This window comes from Trachurus trachurus (assembly GCF_905171665.1).
Source record: "Trachurus trachurus genome assembly, chromosome: 8".
Taxonomy (NCBI): Eukaryota; Metazoa; Chordata; class Actinopteri; order Carangiformes; family Carangidae; genus Trachurus; species Trachurus trachurus.
In genome coordinates, this window is record NC_139905.1 from 1154732 (window position 1) to 1176275 (window position 21544).

General features: G+C 44.2%; 1 protein-coding gene across 1 annotated transcript; it reads left to right on the forward strand.

Moving 5' to 3' along the window:
* The first annotated feature begins 4896 nt into the window (after positions 1–4896).
* Positions 4897–18613, forward strand: ube2m (ubiquitin conjugating enzyme E2 M). Its single transcript, XM_083976829.1, has 6 exons — positions 4897–5232; positions 9091–9185; positions 11972–12010; positions 12110–12213; positions 16463–16526; positions 17543–18613. Exons 1-6 carry the CDS (start codon positions 5118–5120, stop codon positions 17681–17683), a joined length of 558 nt encoding a protein of 185 aa, XP_083832955.1. The 5' UTR covers positions 4897–5117; the 3' UTR covers positions 17684–18613.
* The last annotated feature ends 2931 nt before the right edge of the window (positions 18614–21544 follow it).

Genomic DNA, 21544 nt, shown 5'->3' on the forward strand with positions numbered 1-21544 from the left:
TGAGTCAGCTGGTCTCCTGTGACACATTAACCCCCCTCTCTACACACCCTCCTCACCCCTCCTTCTCCCCCCTCCCGCACTGATTACATCACACAGGTGACCACACGCACCGCGCTCCGTTTTTCTTTTTTCCTTTTTTTTTTTTTACCTCGGAGGAAGAGAGAGAGGGAGAGGGAGTGGGTAAATATATATAAATAAATGTAATAAATAAAATATGGGCAGCGAACGAAAACATGCGCATCCCGCCTGTACGCGCTTACGTCACGCTGCGTCGAAAGAAAGGCCTTCTGGGACTTGTAGTTTCTAGGCAAGGCATCTTTATTTATACAGCGCATTTCATACCAAGGCAACTCAACATGCTTTACATAAAGACAAAACATAAAAAAAGAAGCATAAAACAGAATAAAAACAAACAAAACACAAAAAAAAGAGATAAAAGCAAGAGCAAATAAAAGTAAAATAAAATGAAATAGATAAAGTTTTAAGTTCCTTTAGCTCAGCTATAAGTACGTGAAAAGAGAAATGTTTTTAACCTGGATTTAAAAGTGCTGACAGTTGGAGCTGATCTCAGTTCTACGGTTTGGTTTTTATTGATGTACATTTTAAAGCAGAAGTAAGGTGAATGTTTGTGTTAATCTAAGTCTTAAATAGTTGTATCTTCCGACAGCAATCACTTCTATAGAGTGTTTGGTCTGAAACACGGGTCTGTCAGTCACTCTGCTCTGCTCTGAGCCCAGGAGAAAACTTTCCTTGTATCCTACAACCTTTATCCAATGAGGAGAGAGAACGGCATAAAGGGGCAGTCCTCTCTGTTACTGATTACATCACACAGGTGACCACACGCACCGCGCTCCGTTTTTCTTTCTTTTTTTACCTCGGAAAGAGAGAGAGGAAGAGAGGGAGTGGGTAAATAAATAAATGTAATAAATAAAATATGGGCAGCGAACGAGAACATGCGCATCCCGATCCCGCCTCTACGCGCTTACGTCACGCTGCGTCGTGGAGTGCGGATAGAAAGAAAGAAAGGCCTTCTGGGACTTGTAGTTTCTACGGTTTTGTTTTTATTGGTGTACATTTTAACCCAGTAAAATGAAACAAAAGTGTTGAAAACATTTAAGGAACTAAAAAAAAAATGAGGAAATGAATTTGGCCCATTATAACTGTACTGAATCCTTGTTGATGGTGGTGGTGATGTTCCTTCCTTCCTTCCTTTCACTACAAACTGTTAATTGTGAGTTTATCTCAAACACTTGACCTTTTCTAAAGTAAATGCTGTCTCACATGTGCTTTTTTATTTATATATGTATGGCTTCTGTTGTTTATGTCAACTTTGTTATCATCACTTTCTCCTTGAGAAGGTTCAAGGAGGTCCCCAACGATTTCTTTACATTTTACCTTTTTTTCTGGTGGGTTTTTATTTTTTTTTACCACTTTTTTCCAGAATTTTTTGAACGTGCATTGACTAAAAAAGTAATGTTCTTCAGTCTCAGAACAAATATTTGTGTATTTCTGGTGTTTGCTTCAAAATGTTGTCCAATGGGGGTCCGTCGTCTAATTTGTGTCAGTTTTGGGTCCTTGATGTAAAGAAGTTAGAGAACCACTGGTCTACTGTATGTAGCTACCTCCTCCCATTCTTTATCTGTCTTTTAATTTCCTTAATTGTCATATGAACTATGTGTCTGAAATAAAGAATTATATAAATATATTTGTATTTTATGTGTTTAAGTGTTGTGTGTTATTTCAGCTCTATCACTCAGTCACTGACAGCCCTCCCCCTCTCCTCCCCCTCCCCCGGCCTCCCCCTTTATCATCACTTTCTCCTTGAGAAGGTTCAAGGAGGTCCCCAACCTTTTCTTTAGATTTTACCAGTTTTAAAACTTTTTTTTTTGAGAAATGTTTACCTCTTTTTAAAAAAAATCCTTTTATTTATTTATTTCAATTTTACCACTTTTTCTAGAACTTCTTTAAAACTTTTTAAGAAATTTTACCAATTTCTTCAAAGTTTTTAAAAACTTTTATTTTTTGAGAAAATGTAGCCTACCACTTTTTCTCGAATTTTTTTTTGAACATTTTTTTTTTACCATTTTGTTCTAGAAATGTTTGAACGTTTTTTAAACCTCAAATTTTTTGAATGTGCATTGACTAAAAAAGTAGTGTTTGCTTCAAAATTTTGTCTAATGGGGGTCCTTGATGTAAAAAAGTTAGTGAACCACTGGTCTACTGTACCGAGAGTATGGGATCGGAGGCCCTCTGCTGAGGGCTGTACGGTCCCTGTATGACCGGAGCAGGAGCTTGGTTCGCATTGCCGGCAGTAAGTCAGACCTGTTCCCGGTGCGTGTTGGACTCCGGCAGGGCTGCCCTTTGTCACCGGTTCTGTTCATTATCTTTATGGACAGAATTTCTAGGCGCAGCCAAGTGCCGGAGGGGGTACGGTTCGGCAGCCACTTGATCTCATCTCTGCTTTTTGCGGATGATGTGGTCTTGTTGGCTCCCTCGAGCCAGGACCTTCAGCATGCACTGGGGCGGTTTGCAGCCGAGTGTGAAGCAGCTGGGATGAGAATCAGCACCTCTAAGTCCGAGGCCATGGTTCTCGACCGGAAAAAGGTGGCTTGCACCCTCCAGGTCGGGGGAGAGTTCCTGCCTCAGGTGGAGGAGTTTAAGTATCTCGGGGTCTTGTTCACGAGTGAGGGGAGAACGGAGCGCGAGATTGACAGGCGGATCGGTGCGGCGGCCGCAGTAATGCGGTCATTGTATCGGTCCGTCGTGGTGAAGAAGGAGCTGAGCCGAAAGGCAAAGCTCTCGATTTACCGGTCGATCTACGTTCCCACCCTCACCTATGGTCATGAACTCTGGGTCATGACCGAAAGGACAGGATCCCGGATACAAGCGGCCGAAATGAGTTTCCTCCGCAGGGTGGCGGGGCGCTCCCTCAGAGATAGGGTGAGGAGCTCTGTCACCAGGGTGGCGGGGCGCTCCCTTAGAGATAGGGTGAGGAGCTCTGTCACCCGGGAGGAGCTCGGAGTAGAGCCGCTGCTCCTCCACATCGAGAGGAGTCAGCTGAGGTGGCTCGGGCACCTGTATAGGATGCCCCCTGGACGCCTCCCTCGTGAGGTGTTCCGGGCATGTCCCACCGGGAGGAGGCCCCGAGGAAGACCCAGGACACGCTGGGGTGACTACGTCACTCGGCTGGCCTGGGAACGCCTTGGGGTGCCCCCGGAAGAGCTGGAGGAAGTGTCCGGGGAGAGGGAAGTCTGGGGATCCCTGCTCCGACTGCTGCCCCCGCGACCCGGACTCGGATAATGCGGCGGACAATGGATGGATGGATGGATGGATGGATGGTCTACTGTATGTAGCTACTTCCTCCCATTCTTTATCCGCCTTTTAATTTCCTTAATTGTCATATGAACTAGTGTCTGAAATAAATAATTATATAAATATATTTGTATTTTGTGTAGTGTGTTATTTCAGCTCTATCACTCCCTCCCCGACAGCCCTCCCCCTCCCCCGGCCTCCCCCTGTAGCTAACAGGCTCTACTTGACCTTTTCTAAAGTAAATGCTGTCTCATATGTGCTTTTTTATTTATATGTATGGTTTGTGTATAGCTATTTACGTTTCCGTTGCTTAAATCAACTTTTTTTTTTATCATCACTTTCAGGTTTAGAGTTTTAAAACTTTTTTTTTTTTTGAGAAATTTTTACCTCTTAAAAAAAAAAATCTTTTTATTATTTTTTAATTTTACCACTTTTCCTAGAAATTCTTTAAAACTTTTTGAGAAATTTTAGAAAGTTTTTTTTTTTCTTATTTACCACTTTTTTGAGAATTTTTCTAGAGAATTAAAGCAGATATCAGTGGAATGTTTTTGTTAATATAAGTCCTAAATAGTCCTATTTTCCGTCAGCAATCACTTACATGAAGTATTTCAGCCTAAACACGAGTCTCTCCGTCACTCTGCTCTGCTGTAACCCGAGGAGAAAATTTTCCTTGTGGGATACAAGTGTTATCCAATGAGGAGAGAGAACGGCATGAAGGGCTGTGTGTGCAGCCAAGGGATGCGCGTGAATGTGGTGACGTAGCACGAGGACCAATTGATGCCTGACGAGGGCGGGGGCTGCTAACTCATGGTGCGTTCAAAGAAACTCGTACTTTGTGTTTTTCCTTCCTGTGAAGTCATACCAGTTCGATCTGGTACGAGTTCACGGGTCGGAAGTTACGAGTGGCCGTTATAGGGAACTTTCACAGACAACAGGATGGTAAAAACACGAGCTACGGGTTACCTGGAACGCTACCAAGTCGTAGTTGTGACTTGAAGCTGTAACTTACGGTTTCAAAAGCCTGCCTTGAACGCAGCATTAGCCGAAACGGCCGTGAAGCTGATATCTGCTTTAATTTAAAAAAATCTTACCACTTTTTTCTAGAATATAACAAAACAAATTTTACAGCATTTTTTTTTTGAACACTTTGTTCTAGAAATGTTTGAACGTTTTTTTAACTTTGAATTTTTGAACGTACATTGTCTCAGAACAAATATTTGTGTATTTCTGGTGTTTGCTTCAAAATGTTGTCCAATGGGTCCGTGATGTAAAAAAGTTAGAGGACCACTGGTCTACTGTATGTAGCTACTTCCTCCCATTCTTTATCTGCCTATTAAAACTTTTTGAGAATTTTTTACCAGTTTAGAGTTTTTTAGATTTTTTAGAAAAGTTACATTTTTTTGAGAAATCTTACCAATTTTTTCTAGAATTTTTTTTAAACTTTTTTTTTTTTTTTTTTTACCACTTTTTTATTTATATAATATAATATAAATACATTAGTATTTTCTGTGTTTATGTGTGTTATTTCAGCTCTATCATCACTCAGTCACCGACAGCCCTCCCCCTCCCCTCCTGTAGCTAACAGCTAGGCTAGCTCGGCAGCTAGCAGCTCCTCAGTGTTGATCAGCAGCGACGCACCGGCTTCATCCGCAGCTCGGTGCCGTTAGACCGAACCGAGCCTCCTGAAACCCCCCACCCCCTCCAGGGCAGACACACACACACTCACAGACACACACACAGACACACACACACCCCAGCCAGCCCGCAGACAGCACCGGAGCGATCCTGTGACCCACCGACTGAAGATGATTAAGCTCTTTTCCCTGAAGCAGCAGAAGAAAGACGAGGAATCTGCTGGAGGAAACCGAACCGGGGCCGGGGGGAAGAAAGCCAGCGCGGCCCAGCTGCGGATACAGAAAGGTAGGCTCGGTACCGACCCAGCGGACCGGGGGTCCCTATAAACCCCCGGCTGCCCCCCCCACCTCCCCTCCCTCCGCCGCCATACATAGGTACACAGAGGAAAAGCGTGTGTTTATAACTCGCTGCTGCTGCTGCTGCGGCTAACAGCTAACAGCTAGCAGCTAGCGCGCTAACGTTAGCCCGGAGGAGCTAGCTGCGGCTAACTGCTGCTAGCCGCGGCTACGTTGGAAAACAACAGGCAGAAAGCGAGAGGCTAACGCCGTTAGCAGCACCAGGGCTAACGACAAACAACAGAGGAGCCACATCACATGACGGAGCTGCTAACTGGTTGTTATTATCATCACTACCACCATCAGTTAGTTAGTTAGTTAGTTAGCAGCTCCCAGGCTAACCAGCTGCTAGCCTGCTGCTAACCAGCTGCTAGCCTGCTGTGTCAGTGGTTCTGTCCGTCCACCTGCACAGGTGAGACGGGCTGTGACGTCACCGGCAGCGAGTCTGAGACGTCATCAAACACACCTGATGACAAGACACCACACACCTGTACACAGACATGACGTCAGAGCAGAGCAGGCAGGTAGAGGACACCTGAGGACTGAAGGACCAGGACTAGAGACCAGGACCAGGACCAGGACCAGGACTAGAGACCAGGACTAGAACTAGAACCAGGACCAGGACCAGGACCAGGACTAGAGACCAGGACCAGGACCAGGACTGTGGTGTTGTTAGTGATCTGAATCTGAATCCACTGTGGAACTGGATGTTTGTAGAGTTGCAACCAACTAACGATTACGTTCATCATCCATTAACCTGTCCATTATTTAAACGATTAGTCGACCAGTGTTTCTCAAACCACCAGATGACATCGTCCTCAAACGTCTTGTTTTGTCCACAAACCAAAGAGAGACTCAGTTTATTGTCATAAAGGAACAAAGAAACCAGAAATATTCACATTGAAGAAGCTGAAATCAGAGAATCTGGAGCTTTTTTTCTTTAAAAAACGACTCAAACTGGTTATTAGATTATCAGAATAGTTGACAATTTATTTAATAAATCGATTATTGTGCGATCGATCAATTAATTGTTGCAGTTCTAGATTGTATTGTACTTTATTGTCCTGTAGGGAAACTTGTCTTGGGCTCTGGGCCACGACGTTACACCGTAAACATTACACAACACAGACTGACACACAACACATATGGCGCTTTTTCCACAGTCTGTATCAGACTGTTGTTATTCCTTCACCTGAGTTAAATGTTGCTGTGTGTAAAACCACCGTGGTCTGTTAACGAGGAGCAGACCAGTGAGTTTGGAGCTGACGAGCGGATCGAAAAAAGATGCAGCCCCGCGATCGCCTCCGTGCCGCCCCCGCTGAGGAGGAACTAGAAGAACTCAGCTGTAGTGGAAAAGCACCTTTACCGAGCCGAGCCGTGACCGTGTAGTGGAAAAGCGCCAATAGTCAATAATCAGAACCACTGTGAGATTGTTCCAGTGTCTCAGTAGTCTGGCCTGACGGACGTGTGTTGCTGCGATCAGCCTCTGATTGGTCGGAACGAGCCACCCGGTGGAAGTCCTGCCTCCGTGCTGCAGCTTTCACAGTCCGTCACCCGGCAACGGGAAACATCACAGTGCTTCCTCTAGGATTTTTTTAAGGAGCCCCCCCCCCCCCCCCCCCCCTTTCCACCGAATCAACATCTTTTCCCCCCCTTTTTTTTACCGCAACATAGGCTACGGTTCACGTCATGATGACTTCTGTATCTAACCACCTATTAAAACTTCCTCCATAGTTGTCTGTGTTTGATAGGCTACTTCAAGAGACTTTTGGTTAAGTAACCATGGGCAGCGCCTACACAGGATCGTTCTGCTGTGTCGTCGTCGCCACCGTCCCCCCCGCCCTCCGACGCGCGACACCCGTGACATGGGGCCCCGCACGTTACGGCGCAGATGTCCTGAATGATCATCAGTGTTGATTATTTATAAGCCCAGCGGACTGAGACACTCAGTTTTTTTTTTTGCTTTTCCACTAGCACTCGAGCGCGACGTCCGACAGGAGAATCAAACCCGCTAATTTTAAAAACACACCGGCAACAGCGACCACTGATCTGTACTGAGACTGTTGTTATTCTGTCACCTGAGTTAAAACACGCTGTGGTCCGTCATCGAGGTGCTAAGAGTAGACACCGAGCAAGATAGTTATCTGTAGCTTACCTTACTCGACAATATCTGACCCAGTGCAGGACTCTGCTGTGAAGATGGAGACATGCAGCGGTGGTGTATTTAAAAAAAAAAAAAAAAAAAATCTTAAAAAAGAAATTTGAAGGAGCGGCGGCTAGGATTTAGGAATGGCGGGCCGCCACTCCTAAATGAATGTAGAGGAAACACTGCATCAACAATCAACAACAGGAATCGAACCATGGATCTGTTTTACATGCGTGTCTTGAACTGAACAGAAGAATAAATATCCGTCAGCGGTTGCCGACCGTCGTTACACCGTCGTCCCAAATCCAGTTTCCAACCGGCAATATTTTGGCTATGGCGCCGACCGCAACGATTGTGACTGGTTGAAAGAATTCCAAACGGCCGGAGCGTTTTTTCATAGTTGGAGCAGCCAGACTTCTTCTTCTCTGGAGGAGGGTCTGGTGGCGAGACTAGTGTTGATGTGACAGAGAGCCAGCTGCAGGAAGCAGACGTCTGATTGGTCGGCCGTCTCATCCAATCAGTGAGCTGCTGGAAACGAAGATCTAAAAGAACCGATCACTTGACCGGTCGACGACGGATCAATAGAGCTGACATTCAGAGTAATCAGTCAGAAACCAGGGGATTGTTTCACTAACGCTGCTCCACATGAAGAAGGTTTAGTTGTCTAGTCGACCAGTTGTCATGACGTCGTTCAGTGATGTCATTAACCAATAACAGGGGTTAAAGTTCTCCGTCGCCACAACGGATTTCCGTCAATGGGAAAAATTAGGGGAGGGGTGGGGGTCGGCTCCCGGTCGGTAATTTCTCCCATTAATCAGTGAAGGAAAAACAGTAAGATTGTGGGGGATATTTTCTGCACTATCTGGCAACCCTGGCCTGCCTGTTAGTATGAGCCCGGCGACGTGACTCAGTCACTCGCTGGAGGCAGAGATAGGAGCGTTGGGTCTCCTGCCCATAGACATATAAATATATTCTTTATATGTCCATGCTCCTGCCGCTGTCGGCACGAGCCGACCCGTTGGTCCGAGCGGACATCGTGGTGCACATTCGGTTTGTTTGTTTGTTTTTTCGTGCATGTTCGCGGTGCACCGCTACACGGGCATGCCCCCCCCAAAGCAGAAGAAACGGGCACTTGAATGGCTGGTCCAGACCCCTAGATTTAAAATATGAGATTTGTTTTTGCTCCCCACTAGACCGGTTCTGAGTTCACTTTAAGTTTCATTCTCTCCAGCCGTTCTGGCCTTGTTGCCTTACAACGATAGGAACCTCAGTCAGTAGTTAGTTACTCAATGTGCTTTTTATCTGAAACAAATGTTCCCTTCATGTTCTCCTCAGAGTTCACCACAATGCTTCATTTATGTGTTAAAATCACCATTTTTTTTCTGGGGGGGGGGGGGGGCTCCCAGACCCCCCAGACCCCCCTACAGGGGTTTGGTGACTCACCTTTTTCACCACTTCTGAGTTTGCAGGCTACAGTAGCATCTTCAGGTATATGCAGCCCTACAGGAGTTTGGTCGCTCTGAAAGGGCGGCGTAGCGTAAAGATGAACGGGGGAATATGATTTAGCCAGAAAAAAAATGTCAGTCACAAGATATTTTTTTGCTTTTATCCATGTAATAATCAATAATGGATCAATAACCTGAGAGCTGCTGTGTGTTTCAGACATCAATGAGTTAAACCTGCCAAAGACGTGTGAGATCAACTTCCCCGACGACGATGACCTGCTCAACTTCAGACTCATCATCTCACCTGACGAGGTGACACACACACACACACACACACACACACACACACACACACACACACACACACACACACACACACACACACACACACACACACACACACACACACACACACACACACACACACACACACAGGGGGCCGGGCCAACCAGCAGCTGGGTGTTTTATTTAGATTTTATTTATTTGCACAGTTAAAAATGACACAAGTAAAAGTCACAATTTAACAATTTAAAGTGCAGGAAGAGGCCTATTGTTAACCTATTGTTAACAATAAAATATAATATCATACTAAGGAAAATAAAATATACAAATGAGCAATCAGAAATATATAGATGATAGAAATAAATGAAAATTTACAAGGAAATTACACGAAAAGAATAATGATCGAAATATATGAATAACAATAAAAAGTGCAATTTAAAAATGAAGAAAGAAAGACTAATGAACAAACAAGAAATAATTTGAAGGAGATAAAATAAGTGTCATGTCAGAACATCCATTACTTATGCCAGAGCAGTTCCATTTACAAAACAGAAATTAAAGGTGTTTCAGACGTCCTTTATAAAATTTGTATTGCTAAGTGGGAATATGTATCCATCCCATAGTATAACACCCCTGTACCGTATTGGTTGTAACACGTTTAAGAGGCTGCAGATCTGACGCTCGACGGGGTGAATAAGTAGTTTGTAGTGAAATAGTCTTTGAGATGAGCAGGAATGCTGCTTTCCTCCTTTAAGACCTTATAAGTAAGAAGACATGTCTGATAAATGTTTATATTATAAATGTTAAGAATATGAAGTTTCTGAAACAAAGGAGTGGAGGGGCTGTATGAATCTGACATCAAAAATGTTTCTGACAAACCAAAATGTTATGTATATTCATATGTATGAAAGATCTGGGTAAATTATTATAATAGAGAGTGAGAAGACAATTAGTTTGAACCAAATGTCTAATCCGTCTAATAATGCCAACAGATTTATGAATTATTGTGTTGACCCAATCAATTTGATCTTTCCATTTAAAGTTCTCATCAACAAGAACTCCCAGGAATCTAACTGAAGATGTGTGTGTGTGTGTGTGTTTTTGGTTGTTTTTATTTTTTGTATTTATTTATTTGCACCATAATAAAAGACAAAAAACAGAAATGAAACAAGAATATTAAGTGCAGGAGAGGTTAAAAGACCCTTTATGGGCTTATTGTATAAAAAGCTCCTCCCCAAGAAATATACATTCAGAAGATAAATCAACAACAACAATAGGAGAAAGCAACAACAAATAACAACAAAAAAGAAAGCAATACAAGTGCCATTTTATAGCAACACTCAAATAAGTCAGAAATAAAAACATGGGTGTGTATGAATATAAAATAATTGTATTTAACTGAGTGAGTGTATGAGCATGTAAAGAGATAATGATCCAATGACAAATATACTGGAAAAGAAACTATTAAGAACCTTGATTTAACAGGTTTCAGTCTTAAAGGGATAGTATAACTTTTTAAAAGTGGGGTTGTATGATCTCCAAATAGCCCCTAAGTACTTTAATTGCAGTAGAAGACTCTCTGCACTCCTCCCGTTAGCAACGCCAGCCCATAATAGCCCTGCCCAGAGATTTACAACATACATTGTTGTGAACAGACCCAAAGAAACGGCCTATTTTTATATGGACCTAACCAACTGCTGATCGGCGGGCGCTAACCCTGGGCGGAGGGATACATGAGTTGGTTAGGTCCAAATAAAAACTGTGTTTTTCCTGCACTTTGAAGGGCTGGAAAAAATTATATTATAGCGAACAATGGAACTGTGTATTTTTTTTCAGGTAAAACCTCTTTTAGGCCGTGAAAATAGGCCGTTTCTTTGGGTCTGTTCACAACACTGCGATCATTATGTGTTGTAAATCTCTGGGCAGGGCTATTATCAGGGTTCCTACGCAAGTATGGAAAGTATGGAATAATATGGAATTTGATTTTATACATTGCCAGGTCTTGAAAAGTATGGAAAATGGAAACTATTGTATGGAAAGATATGCGCTATTGTAGGCTACCTAGCTACAATCTCCTGGAAATTATTTGGTTACATAATGGCATACAAATTCAGAATAATGAAAACAAGTGATTAATTGCAGGATTTATAACATGAAACACATCTATTGGCTCAAATGTCACAAATTATTTGATTTTTTTTACTGAGACACTGCAAAAACTCAAAATCTTTCCAAGAATATTTGCCTTATTTCTTGTCAAAATTTCTAGTCAAAACTAATCTCTTTCCACTTAAAATAAGACTCATCACCTAAAAATTAACTTGTTTTTAGATAATTTGCACTTGTTTCAAACAAATTTTCACTTGAAATAAGTAGAAAAATCTGCCAGTGAAAGTAAGTTTTTTGTGTTTGTAATAAGAAAGAAAAACTTGCTCCACTATCAGATTTTTCTACTTATTTCAAGTGAAAATCTGCTTGAAAGAAGTAAAAAGTGTCTAAAAACAAGCTGCTTTTAATGTGATGAGTCTTATTTTAAGTAGATTGAGATTTGTTTTGACTAGAATAAGACAAATATTCTTGGTAAGATTTTGAGTTTTTTGCAGTGGAAGTCCGGAAATTTGGGTACTTAGGGGCTATTTGTAGATCATACAACCCCACTTTAAAAAAAATGATACTATCCCTTTAACTTAAAAGTACTGAGGGATGTAGATAATTTAACTAATGAAGATGAGAACAACAGAGTGTGGAGCCTCTGGAAGCAAAAGGAAACTGATGTGTGTGTTGGTTGTGTAACGGTTGTGTTTGTGTGTCTGCAGGGTTTTTACAAAGGAGGGAAGTTTGTCTTCAGCTTTAAGGTGAGACTCTCCTGTCACTTCCTGTGGTGGTCGTCATGGAGACTGAGGAGGAGACAGAGTGACAGCGGTGTGTGTGTGTGTGTGTGTGTGTGTGTGTAGGTAGGACAGGGATACCCCCACGACCCCCCCAAGGTGAAGTGTGAGACCATGGTGTACCACCCCAACATCGACCTGGAGGGAAACGTCTGCCTAAACATCCTGAGGTGAGTTAAAGGGACAGTTCAACATCTCACACTGAGGACGCACAGCGTTAAAGGGACAGTTCAACATCTCACACTGAGGACGCACAGCGTTAAAGGGACAGTTCAACATCTCACACTGAGGACGCACAGCGTTAAGGGGCGTTCACACGTCTGGAGCGACGCGAATAAAGTTTAAAATATTGAACTTTTCAGGCGGCATCGCGCCGTGACATCCAATCAGCGACGAGTTCAAGCCGACGACGTCACTTCTCTGTACGGTTGTTTACACTCAGACCAAGATGAAGGAGAAGCTAATTGTATATGAGCTGTGGCTGACCCAAAAAAATTGAAGCTTCGAAGCTTCGTTCGTTGCCATGGAAAATCGATCATGAAGTCCGTGATCGATTGTTTTTTTTTCCTTCCTTTTTGACACCGGTTCTCATCGGCAGTTGTTACATTACAATGAGCAGGCGACTTGGCATCCTGGAAACCTGCCTGATTTTGGAGATATGCAGTGTTTGTTTGCCATCACTTTCATTATTTACACTACGAACGCGCATCCCCCCCCCCTCCCCCCGCGCCATCGCGCACCCCGCTGGCCGTCGAAGCTTCGATTACCAAAATATGATAATCGGGAGACACGGCCGCGCAGTGCAGGATGGATACGGCACGTCGAGTCGACGGATCGGTCGCCGTATGTGAATTTGCGTAAAGTAGACTGGACCTGTACTTTATGTAAATGACGTCCGTCCAACGCAACGTGGCCGCCCCCTGAAACTCCGTTCAAACTATCAAACAAGGCAGCGTTGATCAAATATGAATCAAGATTCTGTTACTGCACTGCACGTTTCCCGCCTCAGTGTTTTCAGCAGGGATGCAAACAGCGCGCCGAAAAGCGCAACTCGCTTTTTTCATGACCGATTCACTTTATGCACTAAACTAACACATTATATAGTATATGTCCATTACACACTGAATGAAACATCCCATGTCTTTATTTATTCAGTTTATTTTAATAGTAATAATTATGACTAACATTCAGTGAAGACCTAAAATTCAGTATCTCCAAAATGAAAATATTACAAAGGAATTTTTTTTTTTTAAGCATTTTTAATATAGAAATGTTGACCTTCTGAAAACTATGTCCATCTATATGCGCTCAATACTTGGTTGGGGTTGAACTACTGGAAATTGACTTCCAATATATTGTAATGTACTTATTTGTTAATGGTGAGCCCCCCCCCCCCTTCGAAACGTCGTCTCTTTTATAATAAAGTTTTTTGCAAGTGACTGGACAGTGTGTTGACACGTGTAAACGGTGCAATGCTTTCCATTTAAACGTGTACACGGCAGGTTTGGTCCGGTCCGCTACCCCCCTCCCCCCTCCTGGACCTGTTGTTATTCTGACACATGAGCATGGGCTCAACCAACGCAATATCACCGCATAGCGCTCTTTCGTCGTTATTGGCATTAACACACACACACACACAGAAGCGCGCATGCATGACAGCAGTGCGCGGTAAAAGCGAAACTCCGATAACCCCCCCCCGTTGATCGCAATGCTGAACGCTGATTTGCATAGGTACATACATACACATCTAGACCCTAGACCCTAGATCTTTTTCAGACTGTTTTTGACGGAAAAAATACCGTCTTATATTTGGTCAGTGTATAAAAATATATATGTATAAAAAATTGCATATATCGTTTAGGGATTTTTATTAAACGTTTACACATGTACATGATCACATCCATAGTGTGAACCACATCCGCACCAAAAACAAGAAGCACCGTGTTACACCTCATCTCAGGTTTGGGCAGCGGTAACGTTAGCAACCGTGTGTCGTTACGACCGTCAGATTGCGTATAGTAGCGTCTTCGGTGAAATGCAACACATTATTTATTGCCCGCTGCTCTACGAGGCGTTCATACGTGCAGTCTGCGTGTAGCGCTGCAGATCAGCACCAAGACGCTCCATGACGTACGGCAGCTGTCTAAACAGACTGACCAATCACAGAAGAGCGTTGTGGCCACGTGAGCTTTGTTTACAGATGTTGGATCGTTTGATTCTCGTCTTTGTGAACACAAACCGGACCTGAACTGAACTGAAACAATGTTTCATCCTGGCGTTGGTTCAGGTTGGTACACGTTGTTTATTGATAAGCCCCCCCCCCCCCCCGTCTGGACGGTCTGATATGCAGCGGATAACACATTACACGACACATTTAATTCCAACATAACTGTTTCCATCCCTTTGGAATGAACCAAACCCGGCTCTCGCCAGCGAATCAGGGGATTTTAGTTCTAATTACAATGTTTCCATCTTAATACATCTACATGCATCTAAACACGCTGATGGAAACATGGCTACTGTTTAGTGTCCCTGGGAAGTACCGCTTGTGTGTTTTATTTTGAAAGGAGAGAGGCAGTGACGTGTAGGGATGGGTACCGACCGAATTCTGTACTTTTTTTGGTACCGGCGCGAACACAGGAGGGGAGGGTGGAGGGCGGCTCCCGGTTGGTCATTTCTCTCGCTAATCAGTGAAGGAAAAAAGTAAGAGTGTGGGGGATATTTTGCACAACCCTGGCCTGCCTGCACGTGTGAGCCCGGTGACGTGAAGTCACTCGCTGGAGGCAGATACCGGTCTATACCGGTCTATACCGGTACGTAGTAGCGCTGGGTCTCCTGCCGCTGTTGACACCGGCACGAGCGGACCTGTTGTGTCCGAGTGGCCGCGGTCCGAGTGGACGTGGTGGCGCGCATTCGGTTTCGTGTTTTTTTTTTTTTTTTTTTTACCGTGCATGTCCGCGGTGCACCGCTGCACGGACAAACAGCAGAGGAAACGGGTCCTTGAATGGCTGGTCCAGACCCCTAGATTTAAAATATGAGATTTGTTTTTGCTCCACTAGACCAGTTCTGAGTTCAGTTTAAGTTTCATCCACTCCAGCCATTGTTGCCTTGTTGCCTTACAATGATAGGAACCTCAGTCAGTAGTTTAAAGGAGGTTAAATCGAAGGCAACTGGACTTAGTTATTTGTCTAGGAAAGTTGTCCTAGACAAATAACTAAGTCCAGTTGCCTTCGATTTAACCTCCTTTGAAATACTATGACCTGGACAAATGAGAATATGCACCGGCCTCAGTCAGTAGCTATATGTTTTTTTTTATCTGAAACAAATGTTCCCTTCATGTTCTTCTCAGAGTTCACCAGAATGCTTCATTTATGTGTTAAAATCATAATTTTTTCTGGGGGGGGATGCCCCCTGGCCCCCCTACAGGGGTTTGGTGACTCACCTTTTTGACCACTTCGGAGTTTGCAGGCAGTTGCATCTTCAGGTTTATGCAGAATCATTTATTGAAGAATCAAAGAAACAACACTTTTAGAATAAAGTTCCATCATCAGGTTTAAAATACAAGGCAAAAATGACGACAATAATGCACCGGACAAAGAAACGCTGAGTGGGGGGGGGGGGGTGTTTGCAAAGAAATGTTCAGTCAAAATATTTTTTTTGCTTTAACCCATGCTCATATGCACACACTCGTCTCACACACTCTCTCTCTCTCTCCGCTCTCTCACTCGCTCGCTCTCGTCCGTCATTTGAAATGAGGAGCGCTACCGCTCGCCTTCGTTTTAAATCACCAACTGAAAAACAGCTGTCTTGTCATTTAAAAATGAAACGGACTGTTCACTGTTAGGAGGATCGGTACCGGTACCGCCTCGGTCCGTTCAATTAAGTCCTCGCCACGGACGAAGTCTCCTCTCCTCTCACGTGAATATTCTCCGGTAGCTTCTCATCACAGTCGGCACCGTGCAGTTTGTGCTGCTCCTCAGTTTCTTTTCTTTTTTATTTACAGAGTTTCACACAGAACTTTCTGATCTGTCCATGTTTCTCCTTCTGCCACAGTAATGTAAGGGAACATACATACTTTCAGACAAGATAGTCTAATGACCTATTATTCATTTCTTTTTTTTTCATTCAATGACTATTTGATTATTAAAAAAATCATTCACCATCCCTAAAACATAAAATACTCTTAAAGGCTGAGGAGTTGTGATGTTGTTGAGAAATACATTTTAAAAATTTTGAATTTTGACTATTTTTTATAGACAAAATAACTTTAATTACCACACATACGCACAACAAGTACTGAAAACAAGTACCGCTGAGTACCGGTACCGATTCCCAGGTACCGAGTATCGGTACCGTATCGATTCAAATGTGAAAAGTACCCATCCCTAGTGACATGTGTTGTGTGTTGTGTGTCCACAGAGAGGACTGGAAGCCTGTGCTGACAATAAACTCCATCATCTACGGTCTACAGTATCTATTTCTAGTGAGTCTCTCTCCACTATCTATCTACTACTTTTATGTCAATCTTATGAATACCCATTCAAGTAAAGTGTTACCGAAATCTATAATTGTGACGTCCCTATAGTACGAATCTCCTTGTTGTTTACAACTACTTCCTGGTAGAAAACCAGCATGAGAACAATAGTGACGGACGAGAGTTTCACTATATTTATCTAATTTTTCATGTCACTATATCACCGTTTAGACTAATCTGATGTTTGTAAAGTTTATAAAACCAATGATTGGACAAACATTACTATTTATGTGTGCACATTTTTGTAATTAGTCATGGTTATCATAGATTAGCCGGGCTAACGGTTAGCTACCTGTTTAACTTTAATAACTCAGTGACTCAATAAACGCTCCATGAAAAATATTTTCTCCAGCGGATATCTGAGTTCCAACATGACTGAGCTAACTGGAGTAGTTTCATGTGGTGTCCCACAACGGGAGGGTTTTAACAGCTGACGTCCTGCTGTTAGCTTAGCTACCGCCGTTAGCTTAGCTACCGTTAGCTTAGCTGCTGCCGTTAGCTTAGCTACCGCCGTTAGCTTAGCTACCGTTAGCTGTCCCTGTCAGCTGAGCCACTGATGCTTTCTAGACACTGTGATTCCCCCAAACTGAATAAATACAACACATAGCAACACAAAACACACACACACAGAAATAGTAATGTTTCTTCAATCATTTCAGATTTGTCTAAACGGAGATAGGGCGTGAAAAATATGATATATAGCTAAACTCTCGTTCGTTACTATTGATCTCATTCACATTACAGCTGGTTTTCTACCAGGAAGTAGAATGTAAACAACAAGGAGATTGGTCCTATAGAGGGGGGTACAGTAAGCTCTGAAGAGACTCATTTTAACATCGTTAGAACACCAGAAAAATTTACGTTTCAGCACATTGGGCTTGTGTATCTAAAATACGCCGTTGCCTGTACATATCCTCATCAATCATTAATTAATCAATCATTATCATTACGCCCCCCCCCACTAGGAGCCGAACCCCGAGGACCCGTTGAACAAGGAGGCGGCGGAGGTTCTGCAGACGAACCGGCGGCTGTTTGAGCAGAACGTCCACCGCTCGCTGAGGGGCGGCTACGTCGGCGCCACCTACTTCGAGAGGTGTCTCAAATAACTCGGCGGCGTCCCATGATCCTCCACTCCCCTCCTCACCCTCCCCCTCCCCCCCCCCCCCCTCTTCCTCCCCCCCCCCCCCCTCCCCTCTACTCCCCCCTCCTCCCTCCCTCCTCCTCCTCGGCTGCAGCAGGAAGCAGCTCGCCACAACAACAAGACGCTTTTCTGTTTGAAAACTAAAGAAGAAAAAGAAGAATAAACCCCCCCTCCTCCTCCTCCCCCCTCACCCCCCCTCCCTCCCTTCTCTGTTTTACTTCCAAGACGCAGCATTCAACCGTTTACACGCCACAGGGGGGTGGGGGGGAGGGGGGGGGAACGCCGAAACAACCACAACAACACAGAGGACTTGAAAAGACGCCGACGCCGACAGACAGCGAGCGGCGGTCGAGGAGGAGGATGATGATGATGATGATGATGAAGATGGTGGGGGTGGGGGGGGGGGGCAGGTGTGTGTGTTCAGTGAATGTTGCTCAGGTGAGTCAATGATTCAGTGAACGCCACGACGACGACGATGATGATGATGATGATTAAGATGATGATGATGAGACCCACACGATTCTTTCTTTGGTTGTGTGTGTGCGTGCATGTTTGCGTGCATGTGTGCGTGCGTGCATGAGTGTGTGAGTGTGTGTGTGAGTGTGTGTGTGTGTGTGTGAGAGACGTCGACACCTGACATCACACAGGTGGTCAGAAGGACACGCCCCCTCCTCCTCGCCCTCTCTCTCGCCGCCATTTTACTTCTGCACGCAAACTCCAAACCAATCAGCCGCCAGCAGCCTCAAGTCCACCAAACGCCACAAGGGGGCGTGGTCACGTCATGTGGGGGCACGCCTTAAAGGGATAGTTCAACATTTTGTCAAATTGGCCCATCACCATAATCCCTATAGTCATAGCAGTAGGTCCGTTACCTTTAATTGTCGGTGCAAGCTGTTTTTAGAACGGCGGAGCAGAGCCGCGAGCTGCTCAGAGCTACGCTACAGAGGCTCATTATGGGATTTCTTGGTTTCCCTCATCAAACTCATCAAATACACAATCCAACAACTCCACAACGCTCTGGTGGACAAGTTGTGAGCTGCACATTCACCACGCTATGAGATAATAACACAACGTTACCACACAGAGTTGTTTTAGAGGGAAATTCATGCAAAACCACTGATGCACGTTGCCTTCAGGGACAGTTTTTCATCAACAGTCTCTGTATTTCCCTCTAAAACAACTCTGTGTGGTAACGTTGTGTTATTATCTCATAGCGTGGTGAATGTGCAGCTCACAACTTGTCCACCAGAGCGTTGTGGAGTTGTTGGATTGTGTATTTGATGAGTTTGATGAGGGAAACAAACAAAGAAATCCCATAATGAGCCTCCTCTGTAGCGTAGCTCTGAGCAGCTCACGGCTCTGCTCCGCCGTTCGACGAAACGTAACGACGACGAACCTACTGCTATGACTATAGGGATTATATGGCAATGGGGCCAATTTGACAAAAATGTTGAACTATCCCTTTTGTCTGAGTGGGAGGAGCTTGTGGTTTTAAAGAAAGAAGACACGGCTGGTTTTGACTTGTCTTTGTCTTTTGAGGTGTGATGATGTCACCACTGAGGGCGGAGCTTGAGTCAGTGTGTGCATGAGAGGAGTTTAGAGAGCGGACGAGCCTTAACGATTTTCGCGTTGAAGGTGGTGACATCACGGTCTCCATGGCGACAGAGGGGCCCAGCCCAGCTGTTGAGCCACGGTGAAACCTGGTTGGCTGGTCACATTATCGACGTCAGCAGAGTCGATGGGTTTGGAGTTTGTGTCCACTACATCTACTACACACAACGCGCATCGTTGGGGGCGGAGCTATGTTTCATGTGGGCGGAGCTGTTGCGTGGTGGGGGTGGGGGTGGGGGGGGGGGGGGGGGTTCAGTGTGTTTGTTTAGAGGAGTGGAGGAGGGTGGGAGGGGTTTACAGGGGAAGGGGGAGGGGTTTTGTTTTTGCTCTGGGGTTGGAGTGGGAGGGCTATTGTGGGCGGGGTTAAAAGAGGGGGCGGGGCTTAAAATGTTATGATTCTATTGTGTATATTGAAACCCCAGCTGTTCACATTGACTGCAATATGATTTATGTTAAATAAAATATGAACTTGAATGATTATAACTGTCGTGACGTCTGTTCAGCATCATCATTCACTTCCTGTTTACTCAGCTGGTGGTGGTCAGAGGTCAGAGGTCACGGCTGCAATCCCCCGGGGTCACAGGTCGCTACGGTGACTCTGATACAACCGAGTTAAACTGACTGAAAGTTTAAAATCCACGTTTTTATATCAACACGTTGTTTTGATCCACGAGAACCCGACAACTGTGAAACAGCACAACAGCATCGATGAAACGAAACCAACTGGCAGAGGTGGGAGAAAGTCCCTATGTTGCAAGTCCAAGTAGAGTCTCAAGTCTTTGCTCTCAAGTCCAAGTAGAGTCTCAAGTCTTTGCTCTCAAGTCCAAGTAGAGCCTCAAGTCTTTGCTCTCAAGTCCCAAGTAGAGTCTCAAGTCTTTGCTCTCAAGTCCAAGTAGAGCCTCAAGTCTTTGCTCTCAAGTCCAAGTAGAGCCTCAAGTCTTTGCTCTCAAGTCCCAAGTAGAGTCTCAAGTCTTTGCTCTCAAGTCCAAGTAGAGCCTCAAGTCCCAAGTAGAGTCTCAAGTCTTTGCTCTCAAGTCCCAAGTCAAGTCCAAGTCCTAAGATTTTGTTTCGAGTCCCAACCAAGTCCTAAGATTTTGTCTCGAGTCCCAGCCAAATCATAAGACATCTCTGGCTGGCTGCTACAGTATAACATTGATGTGACACTTTTTAAAATATTTTTATATTTGTGCTTGCTGCATGTGACTTGACTTGAATTCAAGTCAAGAGGGTTAAGTAGAGTCTCAAGTCCAAGTAGAGTCTCAAGTCTTTGGCATCAAGTCCAAGTAGAGTCTCAAGTCTTTGCTCTCAAGTCCAAGTAGAGTCTCAAGTCTTTGGCATCAAGTCCAAGTAGAGTCTCAAGTCTTTGCTCTCAAGTCCAAGTAGAGTCTCAAGTCTTTGGCATCAAGTCCAAGTAGAGTCTCAAGTCTTTGGCATCAAGTCCAAGTAGAGTCTCAAGTCTTTGACATCAAGTCCAAGTAGAGTCTCAAGTCTTTGGCATCAAGTCCAAGTAGAGTCTCAAGTCTTTGGCATCAAGTCCAAGTAGAGTCTCAAGTCTTTAGCATCAAGTCCAAGTAGAGTCTCAAGTCTTTGCTCTCAAGTCCAAGTAGAGTCTCAAGTCTTTGGTCTCAAGTCCAAGTAGAGTCTCAAGTCTTTGCTCTCAAGTCTTTGCTCTCAAGTCCCAAGTAGAGTCTCAAGTCCAAGTAGAGTCTCAAGTCTTTGCTCTCAAGTCCAAGTCCTAAGATTTTTTTTCGAGTCCCAACCAAGTCCTAAGATTTTGTTTCGAGTCCCAACCAAGTCCTAAGACATCTCTGGCTGGCTGCTACAGTATAACATTGATGTGACACTTTTTTAAATATTTTAATATTTGTACTTGCTGCATGTGACTTGCCTTGAATTCAAGTCAAGAGGGTTAAGTCCAAGTAGAGTCTCAAGTCTTTGGCATCAAGTCCAAGTAGAGTCTCAAGTCTTTGGCATCAAGTCCAAGTAGAGTCTCAAGTCTTTGCTCTCAAGTCCAAGTAGAGTCTCAAGTCTTTGCTCTCAAGTCCAAGTAGAGTCTCAAGTCTTTGCTCTCAAGTCCAAGTAGAGTCTCAAGTCTTTGGCATCAAGTCCAAGTAGAGTCTCAAGTCTTTGACATCTAGTCCAAGTAGAGTCTCAAGTCTTTGGCATCAAGTCCAAGTAGAGTCTCAAGTCTTTGCTCTCAAGTCTCGAGTAGAGT